Genomic DNA, 18,071 nt, shown 5'->3' with positions numbered 1-18,071 from the left:
ATAATTGTGTTGCCTGATAAAAACTTAAAATCGGGAGTGGCAAGTTCTAATAACCCAAAACTTGGGGAAAATGACCTGAGTGGTTAGGCTAATACCAATGTGTCACTTCAGTTTTTTCCCAGTTGTGAGCCCATGATAAATATTTAAGATTTGTACATTGTTAAAAGGCAGAGATCATTGTGATTTCTCATAGGTAATGGTGGTAGGAAAAAGAAGCATGAGTGCCTGACACTGTTGTGTTGGGAAAGAATTGCTTCACGGTGTGTCCTTAATCCATTCCTTATGTAGATGTGTAGCACTAACTAATTCATTAGATGGCAGAGGTCCCTGGGGAAGTTGGCATGAATTCTCTGATGTTACATGTCAGTTGTAATATGAAGGGTCTTTTAGGTCCAAAGCTAAAGAGGTCAGAGGCCCTTTGGTTAGGTCCTAAGCAGTTATGACTTATGTTTAATTTGCATGTAAATGAACTGGTATTTTCAGTAGAAACAAGCCCATAACTTGTCTTTGAAACCATAAGCTAAACAGGTCCAAGTTTGTGTTCACATCTGAAATATTATATGGCCAAGCATCTTTATCTCTACCTGCATAGTAGTGTTTGTGGTTTATGTAAGTTTAAAAGTCTTGTTTTAACTTTCATACATTAGCCAGGAGCACTGTCATGGGCTTATGGAGATACATCATCTCACCTAAGCTACAATGATATAAATCTGGAGTAATTCTAGTTTTGAATAAACTTACTCTGAGGCAACTGGTGTAGCTTAGGGCCATGACTGACCATCTCTCTTCAAAATTTTGTGCTTTCATAGGAATTACAAAACTCACTATTTCATTGCCAGGTTTAATGTTGTCTTCATTTCTACAAAGTATCTTAAGAAAAGATGAATTATATTTGTCACCAATGTGTATTGAATGTTAACATGTATGGTTAATTTGTGAAATAAATATGTAAATGATTTAAGTCCGTCGCTTCTTGTAATTTATTAATTTCACAGACAGCTAAAATATGAAGTATTTCTATAGTTTTTCTGTCATAAATGCCCAGGAACACACAAAAGTACATTAAGTTTTGCCACACTCCTGTGTATAAAGCATTCTCATCTGTATTAGCACAGATTCCATTCTGCAATTTTAATACTTTATTATGGGCCCAATTCTACCACCCATTATCAAAATTCAGTAGCACATTGTATTTCCGGGGAAACTGTCCTATTTTTTTAACAAGACTGGTAGGTTGTACTAAATACTGGTATAATTTTTATTCTTTTTTTTTAACCTAAGCATCTCTTCTCTGTATGCGCTGTGCTATGTCATGTATATTATGGTATTTGTGGCAAGATTAATAATTGCTAAAACCAATGAGAAAGAATTGAGTATGCCATATTCTGTTCTTCTTTATAGTTGTTATTGGAGTGCAGCAAAAATTATCTCACAATGAGTTTTGGAATTTAAGGCACTGTAATTGAGAAGCTTATCGAGGTTCACTATTAGAGTGACTAGCACAAAATATCAACATCCACTCACACTTCTTTTAGTCTTTTTTTAACTCTCATATCTTTCCAATGTCAAATACTGTGGGCCTTAACTGAGCAAAGTTGACTCAGTGAAGACAACAGTATTTGGTTTGCAAAGGTTTTCTCTGCGCCGTGTTTTTCATGGATGGCTTGTTCTGTTCCTGGAAGTCTCAGATTTCCCTGATGTTTCTAGTGTCAAGTGTCTGCAAAGAATGGCATGTTCTGACATCTGCTTCCTCTCATTTTTAAACTACCAATAGAACAAAGGGGTCCAACCCACAAATGTCTAAATTCACAAAGGCAAGAAAAAACCCCAAACCTTAAAGTGCTCTGTCCTCTTTTTCTGGGGTATTGTGGGAGTTTTTAATAGACAACATTGTGACATGGAGGAGTTTAAAAGCAGAGATTTAAATCAGTGACATTAAATCAAGGATGCAAACTTGTGATTGTAGTAATAATAGTGTTGTAAGCATACAAGTCTAATGACAAAAAACAGGACAAAGCTGGTAAGGAAGAGGTAGTATTTTAGTGTGTTAGACAAAAGAAAGAGTCAGAAGTTATACTAACTGCACCAGAAGAAAGGCTGGTATGCCAAAAAGTTTGTGGTGTTTTCCAATCCTAATTCTGGCATTCTGCTTCTTCTTGGTGTTCTGAATTAAACCAGGGTCTTAGCACTGCTCTGCTGTACCTGTTTCTATGAGTGTATGTACAAATATGTATGGCACGTACCAATTTAATTATATTTGTGAAATGCACCAATGTTTCTTGACTGTTACTTGCACTGTACGCCCCGGGGGTATGCCTAACTGATACTGTGATGTCAGGTTTAAAGAGACTTATTGATCCAGACGGGAAGTTCATGAGTAACCTGATACCACAGCATGTCTTGCCGGTTTTAGCAGGTGTATATTTGACAGAAAGAGGACCTGATGTTCATTGTTAACTGCTGTATACTATTGAGAAAACCTCCAGATATACAGAAATAGTTGCACTAACACTGTTTATTGCTATCTACAAGTGTTCTCTTAAACATTCTAGTAAAACTAAACAATTTTTTCCCATACAGACATCGCTAGCTCTCTTATTGTGTCTTCTGAGGAAGGAAGAAGTGAAGGCTACAGGAGCGGCCTTCAGTTGCCTGATAGAGTGAAAATACTTGAATTTGAGCCTGAAAACCCAGTTTATTCCAGCAAAGCAAAGATGAACATGGGGGAGGAGGGGGGAGAAGCCCCTGTTTTCCTCAAACGGGTCTCAAATGTTGAAGTCTGGCAGGGAGATGTAGCTAGGCTCTCTGTAACTGTTACTGGCAGCCCCACACCCAAAGTCCAGTGGTTTTTTGACAGTATGAAGCTAACCCCATCCATGGACTGTAAGTTAGTATTTGCTGGCAATGACCACAGCCTCATCATCCCATATGCAGCTCTGCAGGATGAGGGTGAGTACACGTGCGTGGCCAGCAATGTACATGGTGAGACTGCATGCAGCGCCCACCTCCACGTGCGGCAGCGGACAGCAGGGGTCCCTTGCTTTGCCAGGGAGCCAGACAGTGTGCGGTGTGCACCAGGCTTCAGCGCTGTCTTTGAATACACCGTGGCTGGGGAGCCATGCCCTGATGTACTGTGGTTCAAGGGGAGTGAGCAGCTCTCCTCTGATGCACGTTGTTCTGTTGTTCATCACCCTGATGGCTCAGGCTCCCTGACGGTGCAGCAGTGCACAGAGGAGGACACCGGACTCTACACATGCAGGGCGGTGAATGTGCTGGGCGAAGCCACATGCTCTGCTGAGCTCCTTGTGCTGCCTGAGGAACATGCTGTATGCAGGCAGAGCCCAACCTTGCAGCACTCCGCAGTAGCAGAGGACCAAAGCCCCCTTTCCTATGAGGAGGCTGGCGATCTTCCTGCCATGGAAGGAGCGCTCAGCCTTGAAGCCATGAGGGAACCTCCAGCCCTCCTTCAGCTCCAGATGAGCCAAGCAGAGCATGTGCTGCCCAGGGAGGACATCTTGCCTAGCCTGCCACCAGCTTGCGAGGCTGCACAGAGTGTTGAGGAGATGCTCACCCAGGTGGCCACAACACAAAGGAGCAGCAGGCTTCTGGCAGAGTCACTGCAAACCCTCCCTGCTGGCCCCCAGGGTGTGATGCCTGCAGCAGTGAAGGAGACACAATTGCCAGGCTGCCTTGGGGCTGTAGCTGAGCAGATACTCTTGCCCAAAGAGCAAGTAATTTGCAAGGCAGCAGAGAAAAAGGCTGCTCTCAAGACAGAGGCTTCTCAAGTCCTTCTACAAGTGTCAAGCACCACTGAGAGCCATGCCACAGATGGTGAGCACATCCAGATCCTTGAGGACTTCCAGGCAACACAAGGTGACCTGCAAACTGAACCGAGATTTCCCTCTGAATTGGTCTTCACTGAGGGCCAAGCTGTCCCCCTGGAGAACATTTCTTCCCTGGAAGCAGCAGAGGAAGATTTTGCTGCAAGAATCCGTGAGGGACAGGCTGTGAGATTTCCCTTGCTGATAGAAAACCAGCCCCTCGAGGAGGAACATATTGTCAATCTTGCCAGCCCGCTTAGACAGTATCCAAGGGAAGAGAGACAGCCCCATGAAAAAATGTATGCTCACCAGCTCCAGCTAAGCCAAATCCTCAACAGTGAGAGCCAGCTTGCTGCTCAGATCCCCAAGAGCAGCAACTTAGACATAAAGCTTCAAATTAGAAATGCACTAAAAGCTGCAGTGGTAAGTGAGGAAAACCTCTTGTTTTCAGAATGGTTGGCTGATAAGGAAAATGTTGAAGTACAGACAATAAACATCACCGAGGAACACAAACACACCCTATGCACCTATGTTGTGACCGCAGGAGGACTTAGTCCCATAGAAATCCCAGTCCCCTTGGGAGAAGTCAGCATTCAGACAACTGACCAGCAAATGGTCTTGAAGGAGGCTTTCTATTCTCTTATTTGTGAAGAAAAACACCTCTGGACAGATGAAAAATCCAAAGCATTGCCAGTCCATTCCAGTTCACTTCTTTCAGGAAAAACAAGTGATGAAACATCTTTGCTGAAGCCCCAGCAGGCTGAAAGGACTACGGAGGCAGAAATACCCCTGGAGCAGCCTTTGTCTGCACAAGTAGTCAACACTGTCACTGGGCATGGTCAAATCAAGGATGTGGGTGCAGCTGCAGCCTCTGCTGACGTAACCTCCACAGGTGTTCCCATCGAGACATCCACAGAAATACTGAAAAGGAGGGAGAAAAGGGAAGAAATACATGAGCAAGAGGGTAGAGAGTGTCTGGAAACTAGACCTAGGAAGGCAGAGGATGAGCTGGGCAAAGAGAGTTATCCCATCATACACAGCAAACTGGTTGACACTGTTGTGGAGGAAGGGGAGAGTGTCAGTCTGGTGTCTGTCATAACAAATGTCAGAGAGGTAAACTGGTACTTTGAGGGTAAACCGGTGTCTTCAGGCGACAAATTCAAGTGTTTGCAAGATCAGGACGCTTACACACTAATAATAAGCAAAGTGTGTGGGGAGATTCACCAAGGAGAGTACACCTGTGAGGCGCTGAGTCAAGGTGGAAAAAGATCAACAGCAGCAAAACTCACAGTTATTAAAAGAGGTTGGATTATGGGATAAATGCTGCCTTTGTAATACACTACTAATGAAAATGCCCTACGATGTGTCTGTATTTTTGGATACAGATACAGTATTAATATCATCATGGCACTAATCAGAAGGCCCCCTTTCTCTTTGGATTTATGGTCTCCTTTTACCACATTGCAAAGTCTCCCACTTCCCTCACCTCAGTCTTTGGCCAGGAACTTTGTTGCTTCCTATTCTCGTCACACGAACATGGTCAGGACAAGCTGTATCTCAGTCCTAACCATTTCTCCCATTGTTGCCTGTGAAGTGGACCTGCTGTTCTCACAGCTGCACCCCCTCTCACTCTTTAGAGTCATTGCAGTTTCAACACAATTTCTCATTCACACCATTTCTCACAGCTTCAGGATAGTGTGGTGTATGTTTGTATTGCATTGTTATTGTGCATCACTATTATTGCACATTGTTTTTCCAGTGTCACTGCTGTGTTTCCTGATGTCAGTATGCACCATAACACTGTCTGTCTGCTAAGCCTGGTACTGCTTTCAATTCTTATATTTTTTCTTTTGCAGTCACTTTATGTGGATTGCAAGTAAATCACTTCCCCCTTCCCCAGTCAGTCACTTCACTGTTACTTTCCGGAATGTCAGCTTCCTCTCTGCTTCTGATTTCAGTTGCACCGATCCTGAGGAGAAGGCTCGAACCTCTGGAGGTGGCTGTAAATCACGTGGCCAAATTTACCTGTGAGGTAGAGACTGCTCCCAACGTCAAATTCCAGTGGTACAAAGCCGGCAGAGAGATATATGATGGGGACAAATACTCCATTCGTACCTCCAACTACCTCTCCATGCTAGAGATCCCAAGGCCTCAGGTTGTTGACTGTGGAGAGTATAGCTGTAAGGCTTCCAACCAGCATGGCAGTGTAAGCTCTACAGCCCTTTTAACAGTAACTGGTAAGTACAAACTTCCAAGCGCTATGCCACAACATATCTTGGTATATTGTAATGCTTTCACTGCTATACTTACACATGTGTATGGTAGGGCTCTTGATTGCCGTTGTTGTAATAATCCATACCTAATTTTGGAGGTGCAAGTATACAGAAGAAACACCTTTTGAGAATGCTGCTTTTATGTGCTTTCTGTACCTAGAAAAGGGAATCAGTATGAAAAGTTTCAGAAGGGAAGAAAGAAGGGGGAAAGAGAAAGCAGGAGGAACTAGACTGTCAACCAAATAGAATTGCTTTGTGAATACATTCTTGAAGAAGGTTTATTTAAATTTCAGGCAACAAGAAAACTTACACTTTAAATCTGATTTCTTTGGTGTAATAGTCACTGTGTGATTATCCTAGCACTCTGTGTTTATCCTGCACTTATACTTGTGAGGCAGGGCAGGCTATGCAGCTACACATACCTGAACATGTGTGTGTCATGGCCAGAGGGAAACTCTGTGTGATTAGGGGTGTAGATCTTGTTAAACAAACAAAAAAGGATTTAAAGCTGTTTTGATTTACAAACTTTTTTGTCTCTTGAAAGCTATACAATTCTTTTTTTTTCTTTTTTTTTTTTTTTTTTTTTTTTTTCCTTAAAAAAACCCAACAGTATCTTCTGGGCTTTTAGCGCTTGTTATTTTTTTTACTCTGACTTTTCTCTTTGTTGGAGGAGTCTTTATGTGGTCTTTGCTAAGTGTCAGATGCTAGAGACTAAAGAAAGATGAACAAACTGTAAAATGCTTGCAAACTTGTCCATCTTGAGGGAACGGTGCGCAAACATGTCAGTCTTGGGGGAGGAAGTTCTGGCTTTCCGTTTATTTTCCTTTATTTTGTACATTGCTTCAGAGATTCAAAATGCCTTCAAGCTCTGGAGCAATATACAGACCCAAGAAGTACAAACCCAAAAGCTAAAGTTCATCATCTTTAACATGTCTTATCTTCTTTACTGATGACTTCTTTTGCTTAAGAGCGTCCAGTGACAAACTGGCCCCCCTTGCTCTCTGTCCCTGGCAAATGTGGGGAAAGAGCATAAGCCCTGGTCCTCACCTCTCGATAACATTTTAACACTTTTGTTTTGCAGAAGCACTTCCACCAACGTTTCTTACCAGACCTGAATCTATCACTACTTTTGTGGGCAAAAATGCCAAGTTCCTGTGTACTGTTTCGGGCACTCCAGTCATCGACATCGCCTGGCAGAAAGATGGCACAACCATTTCACCTTCAGACCACCACAAGATCTCCAAAGTAGAAAATAAACATGTATTAGAAATCTCCTCTGTCACCACCAGTGACAGAGGGGTTTACACTTGCAAAGCTTCCAACAGGTTTGGGGCTGACATTTGCCAGGCTGAAATGGCCATTATAGACAAGCCTCACTTCATTAAAGTTTTGCAGTCAGTGCAGTCAGCAGTCAATAAAAAAATACGTCTCGAATGTCAGGTAGATGAAGACAGGAAAGTAACAGTAGGGTGGACAAAGGACGGAAACAGGATCCCTCCAGGCAAAGATTATAAAATTTTCTTTGAAGACAAAATAGCCTCACTTGAGATTCCCCTGGCTAAGCTCAAGGATTCAGGCCATTATATGTGCACTGCCTCAAATGAGGCAGGAAGCAGCTCCTCTTCTGCCAGCGTCACTGTTAGAGGTAAGATAGTCCTACATGCTGTTTACCTTCGCTCTTCTTGGGGTCCCCATTTCTTCTTTTGCAGGCAAAAGATTTCTTTGGGCTGAAATCACACTTTGAACTCTTCTCAGACCTGCCATCAGGTGTCCATTCACCTCTTGTTTCCCCTGCTGCCTTCAGGTGCACTGTGTTGCTTCAATATTTCTTTCACCAGCCAGATCCAAGAATTGCTCCTGCATGCAGGGGAGAGATGGATGGAGAGGGAAACAGAAACCACAAGAACTGTAGCTGAGCAAACATTATGTTGATCTTTTCTGAAGTCATGCTTTGTTCTTGCACTAGCAACCAATCTTTCAAAGCTTTGTATTTCAGCCTTTTCTTCCCCTCCTCTTCCCCTCCTCTTCCCCTCCTCTTCCCCTCCTCGTTCCCTTTTCAGAACCACCATCCTTTGTGAAGAAGGTCGATCCATCTTACTTACTGACCCCAGGTGACTCTGCACGCCTTCAATGCAAAATCAAAGGGTCTCCTGAAATCCAGGTTACTTGGTTCAAGAACAATAAGGAAATCCGTGAAAGCAACACACAGAGGATGTCTTTTGTCAATTCTGTGGCTGTGTTAGATATTTTGGATATGAAAGTTGATGACAGTGGGAGCTACTCATGTGAAGCTGTAAATGAAGTTGGAAGTGACAGCTGCACCACTGAAATAGTTGTCAAAGGTCTGTTCTTGCTGCTGCCAGTCACATTCTTGAGAAAAGCCTTCCCTTCATTTTTTGGGGGGACATGGTTGACTAATTCTTTCTCACTGCTTTTATAGAGCCTCCGTCTTTCATCCGAACGCTTGAACCAGCAGAGGTAGTGAAGGGAACAAACACCGTTCTTCAGTGTGAGGTTGCTGGGACTGGACCATTTGAGATTAGCTGGTACAAAGACAAGAAACAGATTCGCAGTAGTAAAAAATACAGGTTGACCTCTCAGAAAGCTGTTATTTCTCTGGAGGTGTCCTCATTTAATAGTGCGGATGTCGGTGAATATGAATGTGTGATAGCTAACGAAGTCGGGAAGTGCATGTGCAGTGCAACATACATCTTGAAAGGTCAGTGGGAGAGAGAAAACTCCACTTACTGAAGAGATTGGCAAACGCCTCTCATTTCTTAAAATGTCTTTTCCTTGGATTTGTGGGTGGCTAGGGAGGGTGGGGAGGGAAAGTATCTTCTTCTCTTAAAATTCTACATATATCTTAATACTTATCTGTCATCAAAACTGTGAATTTGAAGGACATTGAAGTTAAAGGGCCATGCATTAGCTCCCAGCTGGGGAATGCAGCCCTTCTTGCCTGCTTTTTGGCTGAACTGCGCCATGTAGTGCACATACCGTCTTATAAAACTGTCTTTAAGCAGCAGATTTCATGGGATGGTGTCACAGCAGCTGAGTATTTCTTTTTGCCTCTTTTCTTTGAACCAGAACCTCCATCTTTTGTTAAGAAAATTGAAAATGTCACAGCTCTGGCTGGAGATAGTATTACGTTACAGGCTGTGGTAAAAGGGTCAGAGCCTATTTCTGTGATGTGGATGAAGGGCAAAGACATTATTCAAGATGATAACAAAGTGAGAGTGACATTTGAACATGGTCTAGCAATGCTGCAAATGACTGGTGTCCAGCTGAGCTCTGGTGGCAAATACACTTGTGTGGCTGAGAATGATGCAGGAAGTCAATCTTGCTTTGGCGAACTAGCAGTGAAAGGTCAGTGGAAGAGTGCTGTGATCCCTGCATTGTCTCCCACCTGAGAGGAAGAGCAATTTCCTTTTGTCTTTTAACACCCGATATTTAATTCTGTTGTAGAACCGGCCAAAATCATTGAAAAAACTGAAATGATCCAGGTAACAGCAGGGGAACCAGCCATTTTGGAATTCACTGTCACAGGCACTCCAGAGCTAAAAACCAAATGGTTCAAAGATGGAAGGCCACTACCTGCCAGCAAAAAATATAGGATCAGCTTTAAAAATAACGTTGCCCAGCTAAAGTTTTATGCCACCGAAATGCAGGACAGTGGCGAGTACACCTTTGAAATATCCAATGATGTGGGCATCAGCTCTTGTACTACCAGCTTCACTGTGCTAGGTTGGTACTGACTCTTAACGAAGAGCTCTACTATTCTGCTCTGAGTCCAACAGGGCCAGAAGCAGAACTGCATGCCTATTTTGCTCATGTGTTTGTTTGTTTCCCTTTTCTTCACTCTCAACAGATCGCACTCTCCCTCCCTTCTTTACTAAACCACTGAAGAATATTGACAGCATCATTAGCACCTCGTGCCGCCTAGATTGCAAAATTTCAGGCTCTCTTCCAATGACCGTCTCTTGGTTTAAGCAGGACACTGAGATCACTTCAAGTGCAAAATACACAGTGTATTTTGCAGAAGGCTCTGCATCTTTGGAAATAAAACACCTGGATGCAAGTGATGCTGGGGTCTACATTTGCAAAGCTACAAACTCTGCTGGTAGCAAAGAGAGCAGTAGCACTTTGTTTATAAAAGGTTTGGCAATTTATTTCACATTTATTGGAGTTTTACTTTTCATGTGATAATACTTTTCTTCCCTAAAGTGCAGGCCATGTGTCTTACTCTTGACAATTGTTTCCTTTCAATGTAATCTAGAGCCACCCAGCTTCATTGTAGAACCACAGTCCCAAGATGTACTGCCTGCATCAACTGTACGTTTCAAAGGCACATTTAAAGGCACAACACCACTGACTGTGAAATGGTTTAAAGGTGATGCTGAGCTGGCGACAGGAGGAGCCTGCTACATTATGACAGAAGCATTAGCAAGTTACTTGGAGCTTTATGCAGTCAAACCAACAGACTCAGGAAAATACACCTGCAAAGTCTCAAATGTAGCTGGTTCAGTAACATGCAGTGCAAACTTGTTTGTAAAAGGTTTGCATTCTTACTCTCTTTCAAACTTTCAGCTGCTGGATTGACCCAGTGGCACTCTTTCCTGCTTTCTTTGTCCTGAACACTTTTCTTAAATCCACAGAACCTGCTGCCTTCAAGGAGAAGCTAGAGCCAGCCTATCTGGTAAAGAAAGGTGGATACGCTGAGCTGAGCTGTGAAGTCACTGGTACTCCTGAGATTAAAATCACATGGTTCAAGGATGATAGAGAGCTGAAAGCGAGTGACAAATACAGGATGTCTTTTGCAAAATCCTTGGCAATACTCCAAATTACAGAAGTTGAGACTGAAGACAGTGGGGAATACATTTGTGAGGCCAAAAATGATGCTGGAAAAGATATTTGCAGTAGCGTTGTTACAATCAAAGGTGTGTGTGACATCCAGCCACAGAGTGTCTTTTAAACTCAGTGCAGTTTTAAAGGCTTCCAAAATATGATTAATACAAACTTTACTTTCTCTTTTGCACTGTAGAGTCACCTTATTTTAGCAAGGAGTTTCAATCCATGGAAGTCTTGAAGGATTCTGATGTGGTTTTGGAGTGTGAGGTGCTTGGCACACCTCCATTTGAAGTCTTTTGGGTGAAAGATGATAAACCTGTGCGGAGCAGTAAGAAGCACAGAATAAGCATTGAGAAAGCTTTGATTAGCCTCCACGTTTTCAGGTTTGATGCTTCTGATGTTGGCGAGTATCAGTGTAGAGTAACCAATGATGTTGGAAGCTGCCTTTGCAGTTCGGAGGTCAAACTGAAAGGTTAGTGCAAGGTGCAGAACACCACTGGCATGCTCTTATCCCAGTGTCATTTCCATACCACGCTGTCATGCACCAGACCCCCACTGACATAGCCACTTTCTTTCTGCTAGAGCCCCCACAGTTCTTGAAGAGGATAGAAAACATCAGTTCTCTTCGAGGGGGCACGGTCGTGTTTCAGGCCACTGTTAAAGGCTCCTTGCCCATCACTGTGTCCTGGCTGAAAGACAATGATGAAGTGATCGAAGACAACAATATCAAAATGACCTTTGTGAACAATGTTGCCACTCTTCTGGTGAGGTCTATTGAACTGAAACACGATGGGAAGTATTTCTGTCAGGCTAAAAATGAGGCAGGAATTCAGAGGTGTTCTGCTCTGCTGACTGTCAAAGGTTGGTCCTACCCTGAGGGCTTGCAGTGATCTCAGATGGTTCCCTTACAATTTTTGTGGATGCCCTTAACACTCTGTTTCCTTGTTTACAACAGAGCCTGCTACAATTGTGGACAAGGCCGTGTCAATAGATGTGACTGAGGGAGACCCAGCAACCTTGCAGTGTAAATTTTCGGGAACAAAACATATTACAGCCAAATGGTTCAAAGATGGCAAGGAACTGACATTAGGCCCAAAATATAAGATCAGTGTTACAGATACTGTCTCAGTCCTGAAGGTGCTTTATGCAGAAAAGAAAGATAGCGGGGAATACGTTTTTGAGGTTCACAATGATGTTGGGAGCAGTAGCTGTTCTGCCAGCATTAATGTCCTAGGTGTGTATAGGCTTTCTTTTAACATTCTTTTTACATACAGAATCTTTTTTTCTTCAGCTGACATCTGCCACAATCAAGGCTGAATTTCATACTTTGTCTTTTTACTCTGTCTTGGATAGATCTCATTATACCACCTAAATTCACCAAAAAGCTCAAGAAAATGGACAGCATAAAGGGGTCTTTTGTCCACCTGGAGTGCATCGTGTCTGGTTCACATCCTATAAGTATCCAGTGGTACAAGGACGCCCAAGAAATAACAGCAAGTGAAAAGCACAAATACTCTTTCCATGATAATACTGCATTTTTGGAAATCAATAATCTGGAAGGCACAGACAGTGGCTCTTACACCTGTGAAGCAACAAATAAGGCAGGAAGCAACCAGTGCAGTGGGTTCTTAACAGTCAAAGGTTTGAGCTCCTTCTTCGTCTTGTGTTAGGTTTCTAATTCATAATTTTGGAATCCCTGTATCTCCAAGTAATCCTCTTTCTTCCTTTTCACATGTTATAGAACCGCCGTATTTTGTGGAAAAACCCCAGTCCCAAGAGGTTGTGCCCAATGCTAGGGTTCAGTTCAAAGCACTGGTGAAAGGATCTACACCTCTGCAGATAAAGTGGTTTAAAGACAGCCAGGAGCTCCTCTCTGGAGCCAATAGATCTGTCTGGAAGGATGACACATCTAGTGTACTGGAGCTCTTCTCAGCTAGGACATCTGACTCCGGGAACTACACTTGCCAGATAAGCAATGATGTGGGGACTGCAACGTGCAAAGCGGCTTTGTTTGTAAAAGGTGTGCGACCTAATGTTCTTATCTTTGTAGTTCTGATTTTTCTGTGCAGTTTTGGGGGAGGGGGTAGGAAACCCTTGTATTTCTTTAAACCACCTTGAGTATTATAAAGACTCACCTTTTCTGTCCATCTTCTAGAGCCCCCCAGATTTATTCAGATGCCAACTTCTGTAGTAGCCTTGCGTGAAGGACAGTCCACCACTTTTGAGTGCCAGGTAGTAGGCACACCAGAGATCCACGTCACATGGTACCTGGATGGGAATGAAGTGACTGACCAAGCTAAGTATGGCATCTCCTTCATAGATGGTTTAGCCACTTTGAAAGTCACTCAGGCCAGAGTGTTGGATAGTGGGATTTATGTTTGTGAAGCCCACAATGATGCAGGTAGTGAGAGCTGCAGCGTCGAACTGAAAGTAAAAGGTTGGTTTTTAACATCTTGTCATCATCCAGCTATGCCACACAGCTGGGGTGATAGAGCGGGGGAGACTTCTTCTCCCCTCAAAAGCTTTCAAGGTTACTGTCTGCTTTCCCCTCATTCTTCTTTGTAGAGCCTCCAGCGTTTGTTCGAGAGTTGAGTCCCACCGAGGTAGTGAAGGGTTTGGAGGCCACACTCGAGTGTGAGGTGACTGGTACTCCTCCATTTGAGGTGAAGTGGCTGAAGAACAATAAGGAGATGTTCAGCAGCAAGAAATACGCCATCTCCACCAAAGAATCAGTATTTACTCTTAACGTGACTAACTGTGATGCCTCAGATGTTGGTGAATATCAGTGTATTGTATCAAATGAAGGTGGGAGCTGTTCTTGCAGCACAAGGCTCAGCTTGAAAGGTCAGTCCTGTAGGAAGCATACCCGAAATATTTCATCCCCTAGCTAAACCGTAGTGTCTAGGGTGACTTCACATGGTCTCTCTTTCCCCTCTTCCCTTTCCATGACTTCTCTTCCAAACAACAAACAAAACCTCACATCACAGAACCACCATCATTCATCAAGAAGCTGGAGAACGTCACTAGCATTTTGAAAGGTACTGCAGTCTTCCAGTGCATCATAGCAGGTGCTCAACCCTTATCTGTGTCATGGATAAAAGATGAGAAAGTACTGGAAGATGATGAGCACCACCAGATTACCTTTGAGAACAACGTGGCCACACTGAAACTTACCAGTGTTGACCTCAGCCATAGAGGGAGATACACCTGCCAGGCAAAGAATGAGTCTGGTGTGGAGAAGTGCTTTGCTTTGCTTTTTGTACAAGGTGTGTACAAGGTGTAACCCTTTAAGCTCATCCTTGATAAGTATTTGGAAAGTCAGTCCCCTATCTGTGTAGCTAACTGCCATTTTTATACACTTTATACCTCAGAGCCTGCACGGATCATAGAAAAGGCTAAATCACTTAAAGTCACTGAAAGAGACCCCGTGACTTTGGAGTGTACTGTGGCTGGGACACCAGAGCTCCGAATAAGATGGTACAAAGATGGCAAACAGCTCCTGCCCAGTAGATACTACACAATGAGCTTTGAAAACAACGTGGCCAGTTTCAGGATTGAGCCTGTATCAAAGGAGGATAGTGGTACATACAGTTTTAAGGTTGAAAATGACTTCGGAAGTAACACCTGTGAAGCTGTTCTGACTGTGCTAGGTTTGTATTGTCATTTGGCAAATTCGCCAGTCCAGCAGAGAGGGAGTGAAAAAATAACAATATATGTTTGTGAAAGATAAGCAAGAAGGTAACCAGTATGGTTTTGCCATTTTTTCTGTTGGACAGATCAATCAATTCCTCCTGCATTTATCAAAAAGCTAACCAAAAAGGATACTGTTCTGGGATCTTCTATCCAAATGGAGTGCAAAGTCTCTGGGTCACTCCCTATTACTGCAAAATGGTTTAAGGATGGAAAAGAGATAACTGACAGTGCAAAATATAGAAGCCTGTGCCATGAGAACACTATGTCACTCGAGATTGCTAATCTAGAGCTGGAAGACAGTGGAAATTATACATGCAGTGTCTCTAATGTTGCTGGGAATGATTCTTGCAGTGCTGTCCTGACTGTGAAAGGTTTGAAACTCTTTTACTACTACTTCTTATTTGTGATTGATGCTGGGAAAATGTCTTAAATCTTATGGTAACGTGCCACTCTTACACCTCTTAATATGAATGCTGAAAACTTGGTCTCCATGCTTACCTCACTGATTTTCTTCATTCTTCAGCATTTGTGATGTAACTGAGTATTTCTTTTTTCTTAAAAACTGCAGAACCACCAAGCTTCTTAGTAAAGCCTGAAAGCCAGCAAGTCATCCCAGAGTCCACAGTGGAGTTTAAGGCCGTACTAAAAGGAACACCACCCTTTAAAGTAAAGTGGTTCAAAGAAGACTTAGAACTTGTATCTGGTCCAACTTGTTTCATTGGGATTGAAGGGTCAACTGGGTTCTTAACCCTCTATTCAGTGGATACTTCTAGGAGTGGGCACTACACTTGCCACGTTTCAAATGACGTTGGCAGTGACTCTTGCACTACAACATTGATGGTAACAGGTGTGCAACCTTTCTTGTTGTGTTGCAGTCTTTTCATCTATTTCTTTTCTTTCTTTTTTTGCCAAGCCCACCTCAGTGATCTTTGATATATTGCCAAGTGAATTCCTTACCCTGTGTTTGCAACCCACAGTTGTTTGGCTCTTTTCCCTTGTCTTTTCTTTCCAGTGTTAATTCAGACCTTTCTGACCCCACTTTTTTTGGTTTTTTAGAACCACCCAAGTTTGCTAAGAAGCTAGAGGTGGCAAAAGTAGTCAAGCAGGGTGACTCAGCCCGGCTTGAGTGCAAAGTAAGTGGATCTCCTGAGATGAAAGTGGTGTGGTTCAGGAATGACCATGAAATTGTTGCCAGTGAAAAATTCCGGACATCATTCATTGACTCTGTGGCTGTGCTTGAAATGAATCATCTCAGCACTGATGAGAGTGGTGACTACATCTGTGAAGCTCACAACCCCGCCGGCAAGGCCAGTTGTAGTACCAAAGTCACAGTGAAAGGTTAGCTGTCCTTTTGTTCTCTGACTCCATCCTATTTTTCGCTGGTGGTTTTATCCCTTGGGAATCTTCAGGAACATTAGATTTGTTTATCATTTCAGGACTGTCTTTTTTTTCATGTCATATTTGTTCCTTGATGCCCCCTCTGCCAGTGCCTACACAAAAGAGATGTTCTTAATGCAGACGAGTCCTAAGCTAGGTGTTTGCCAGTTCTATGATTGTCAACATCCAAGACATATATCATAGTGGAAATTGCTGTATAAAGAAGCTGAAATACAAAGAAAAACAGACCCAAACTGATCAGTGTCGGTTTTACACCCTGTATTTGACACTATTACCAGCTAAATGAGACCCGTATCCTCTTTGCCAAGGGTCACCCCTCCATTTACCTTTTATACAGAGAAGCTAAAAGCTCTGAATGCTTACCTACCTGCAAGATCATTTCATAATGTGCCCAGAAAATGAGGAAAGTCCTTGCCCATTCTGTTGATTTTCTCAGCAGTCTTGTTGTGTAGAAGCAGGTGTCAGTAAACTGTTTGTTGGCTAAATAACTCCAGACTCCTTTCTAAAAATGTTCCTTTCTTCCCTTGTTAGAACCTCCTGTCTTTAGCAGGAAGCCTTCTCCAGAAGACATGCTCAAAGGAACTGAGGTTAGCCTGGAATGCGAGATTTCAGGAACACCACCATTTGATGTAACCTGGTACAAAGACAGGAGACAAATCCGCAGTAGTAAGAAGTATAAGGTTACAGCCAAAAATTACCATACAAGCGTTCACATTCTCAATGTTGAAGCTGCAGATGTTGGTGAATATCAGTGCAAAGCACAGAATGATGTAGGAAGTGACACTTGTTTTTGCACTGTGAAGCTGAAAGGTAAAGTATTGGCACAATATGCCTTCTGCAGTGCTCCCAATGGTACTGCATTGCTCTTCTTTACTTAGATACTGTGAGTACTTACTGTAACTGCATATTTCTTCTTCAGAGCCACCAAAATTCTTGACTAAAATAAACAGCGTGACTGTTGTGGTTGGTGAACCAGTAGAGTTACAAGCAAGAGTGGAGGGCTCCCAGCCAATTTCTGTGCAGTGGCTTAAAGACAAAGATGAAATTATTAGAGAAAGTGAAAACACGAAGATCACATTTATGGAAAATATTGCAACTTTACAATTTTTGCGCACAGAGACAAGCAGTGCTGGAAAATACATCTGTCAGATCAGAAATGATGCTGGAAGTCGCGAGTGCATGGCTACCTTAACTATTCTAGGTTGGTAAAAAGCACAAGTTCATAAACCACTTTTTTAAAATCAGGAACTTGGCTAATTAGTACTAGCTGTGTGCTTTGCTTATGTGCCTGAGTTCAAAACAATCAAAACAGAGAATTTTTGTGTTCCCAACAAGCAGTAATCAGGTTCCTTATTTCCAGCTGTCTGGGGATAAAGGTGGAAGAAACCACAGGCCTCTACAGCGTGATGGGATACAGTTGACTGCATTTCTAAGTCCTCTTCTGCTCACACCTGCTTGGAGAGGGACAGAAAGTTGCTTTTTTTCTCCTAGGAGCTTAAAAACATTTTTACTTCAGTTTGGAGAGCATCTGAAATCTTCAGTTTAGGGTAGAATAAAGGGTGGAAAAAACAGAGCTGAAAAAATTCCCCAGTCCAGCAAACTGAGATATCCTTAGTATCAAATGTGTAAGCCCCATCTCATAGTGCTATAATAATTACAGCTAGTACTGACCAAATCCTGTTTTCACTACACATTACCCATCTTTCCTTCCAGAGCCTGCAGTCATTGTAGAGAAAGCAGAGCCAACAAGAGTTACTATAGGAGACACCTGTACTTTGGAGTGCAAAGTGGCAGGCACGCCAGAGCTTTCCACTGGGTGGTTCAAGGATGGCAAAGAGCTGACCAGCAGCCAAAAATACAGAATTACATTCCTCAATAAAGTATCTACGCTTAAAATTATGGATGCAGAAAAGGAAGATGGTGGATTGTACACTTTTGCAGTGCAGAACGACGTGGGGAAGAGCAGTTGTACAGCATCAGTTGATGTTTTAGGTTGGTTGGGCAGCTTGTCTTCTGTCTTTTACAAAAACTTTTGTTC

The 18,071-nt window shown here is 42.9% G+C and overlaps 1 protein-coding gene across 1 annotated transcript in view; it reads left to right on the top strand.

The window, feature by feature from the left end:
* The window catches only part of TTN (titin), a 238,111-nt gene that overhangs the window by 46,499 nt on the left and 173,541 nt on the right, over positions 1-18,071 (top strand). The window contains exons 44-67 of the mRNA XM_040603460.1: positions 5,780-6,058; positions 7,176-7,739; positions 8,155-8,436; positions 8,535-8,813; positions 9,182-9,460; positions 9,560-9,838; positions 9,963-10,250; positions 10,371-10,649; positions 10,750-11,031; positions 11,136-11,414; positions 11,525-11,803; positions 11,898-12,176; positions 12,296-12,583; positions 12,684-12,962; positions 13,098-13,379; positions 13,508-13,786; positions 13,930-14,208; positions 14,314-14,592; positions 14,719-15,006; positions 15,204-15,482; positions 15,692-15,973; positions 16,565-16,843; positions 16,953-17,234; positions 17,747-18,025. Coding sequence (XP_040459394.1) covers positions 5,780-6,058; positions 7,176-7,739; positions 8,155-8,436; positions 8,535-8,813; positions 9,182-9,460; positions 9,560-9,838; positions 9,963-10,250; positions 10,371-10,649; positions 10,750-11,031; positions 11,136-11,414; positions 11,525-11,803; positions 11,898-12,176; positions 12,296-12,583; positions 12,684-12,962; positions 13,098-13,379; positions 13,508-13,786; positions 13,930-14,208; positions 14,314-14,592; positions 14,719-15,006; positions 15,204-15,482; positions 15,692-15,973; positions 16,565-16,843; positions 16,953-17,234; positions 17,747-18,025 — 7,023 coding nt within the window. The remainder of the gene's footprint in view (positions 1-5,779; positions 6,059-7,175; positions 7,740-8,154; positions 8,437-8,534; positions 8,814-9,181; positions 9,461-9,559; positions 9,839-9,962; positions 10,251-10,370; positions 10,650-10,749; positions 11,032-11,135; positions 11,415-11,524; positions 11,804-11,897; positions 12,177-12,295; positions 12,584-12,683; positions 12,963-13,097; positions 13,380-13,507; positions 13,787-13,929; positions 14,209-14,313; positions 14,593-14,718; positions 15,007-15,203; positions 15,483-15,691; positions 15,974-16,564; positions 16,844-16,952; positions 17,235-17,746; positions 18,026-18,071) is intronic.

The sequence above is a fragment of the Falco naumanni genome, chromosome 8 (genome assembly GCF_017639655.2).
Source record: "Falco naumanni isolate bFalNau1 chromosome 8, bFalNau1.pat, whole genome shotgun sequence".
Lineage (NCBI taxonomy): Eukaryota > Metazoa > Chordata > Aves > Falconiformes > Falconidae > Falco > Falco naumanni.
This window is presented reverse-complemented; position numbering and strand designations above follow the sequence as displayed.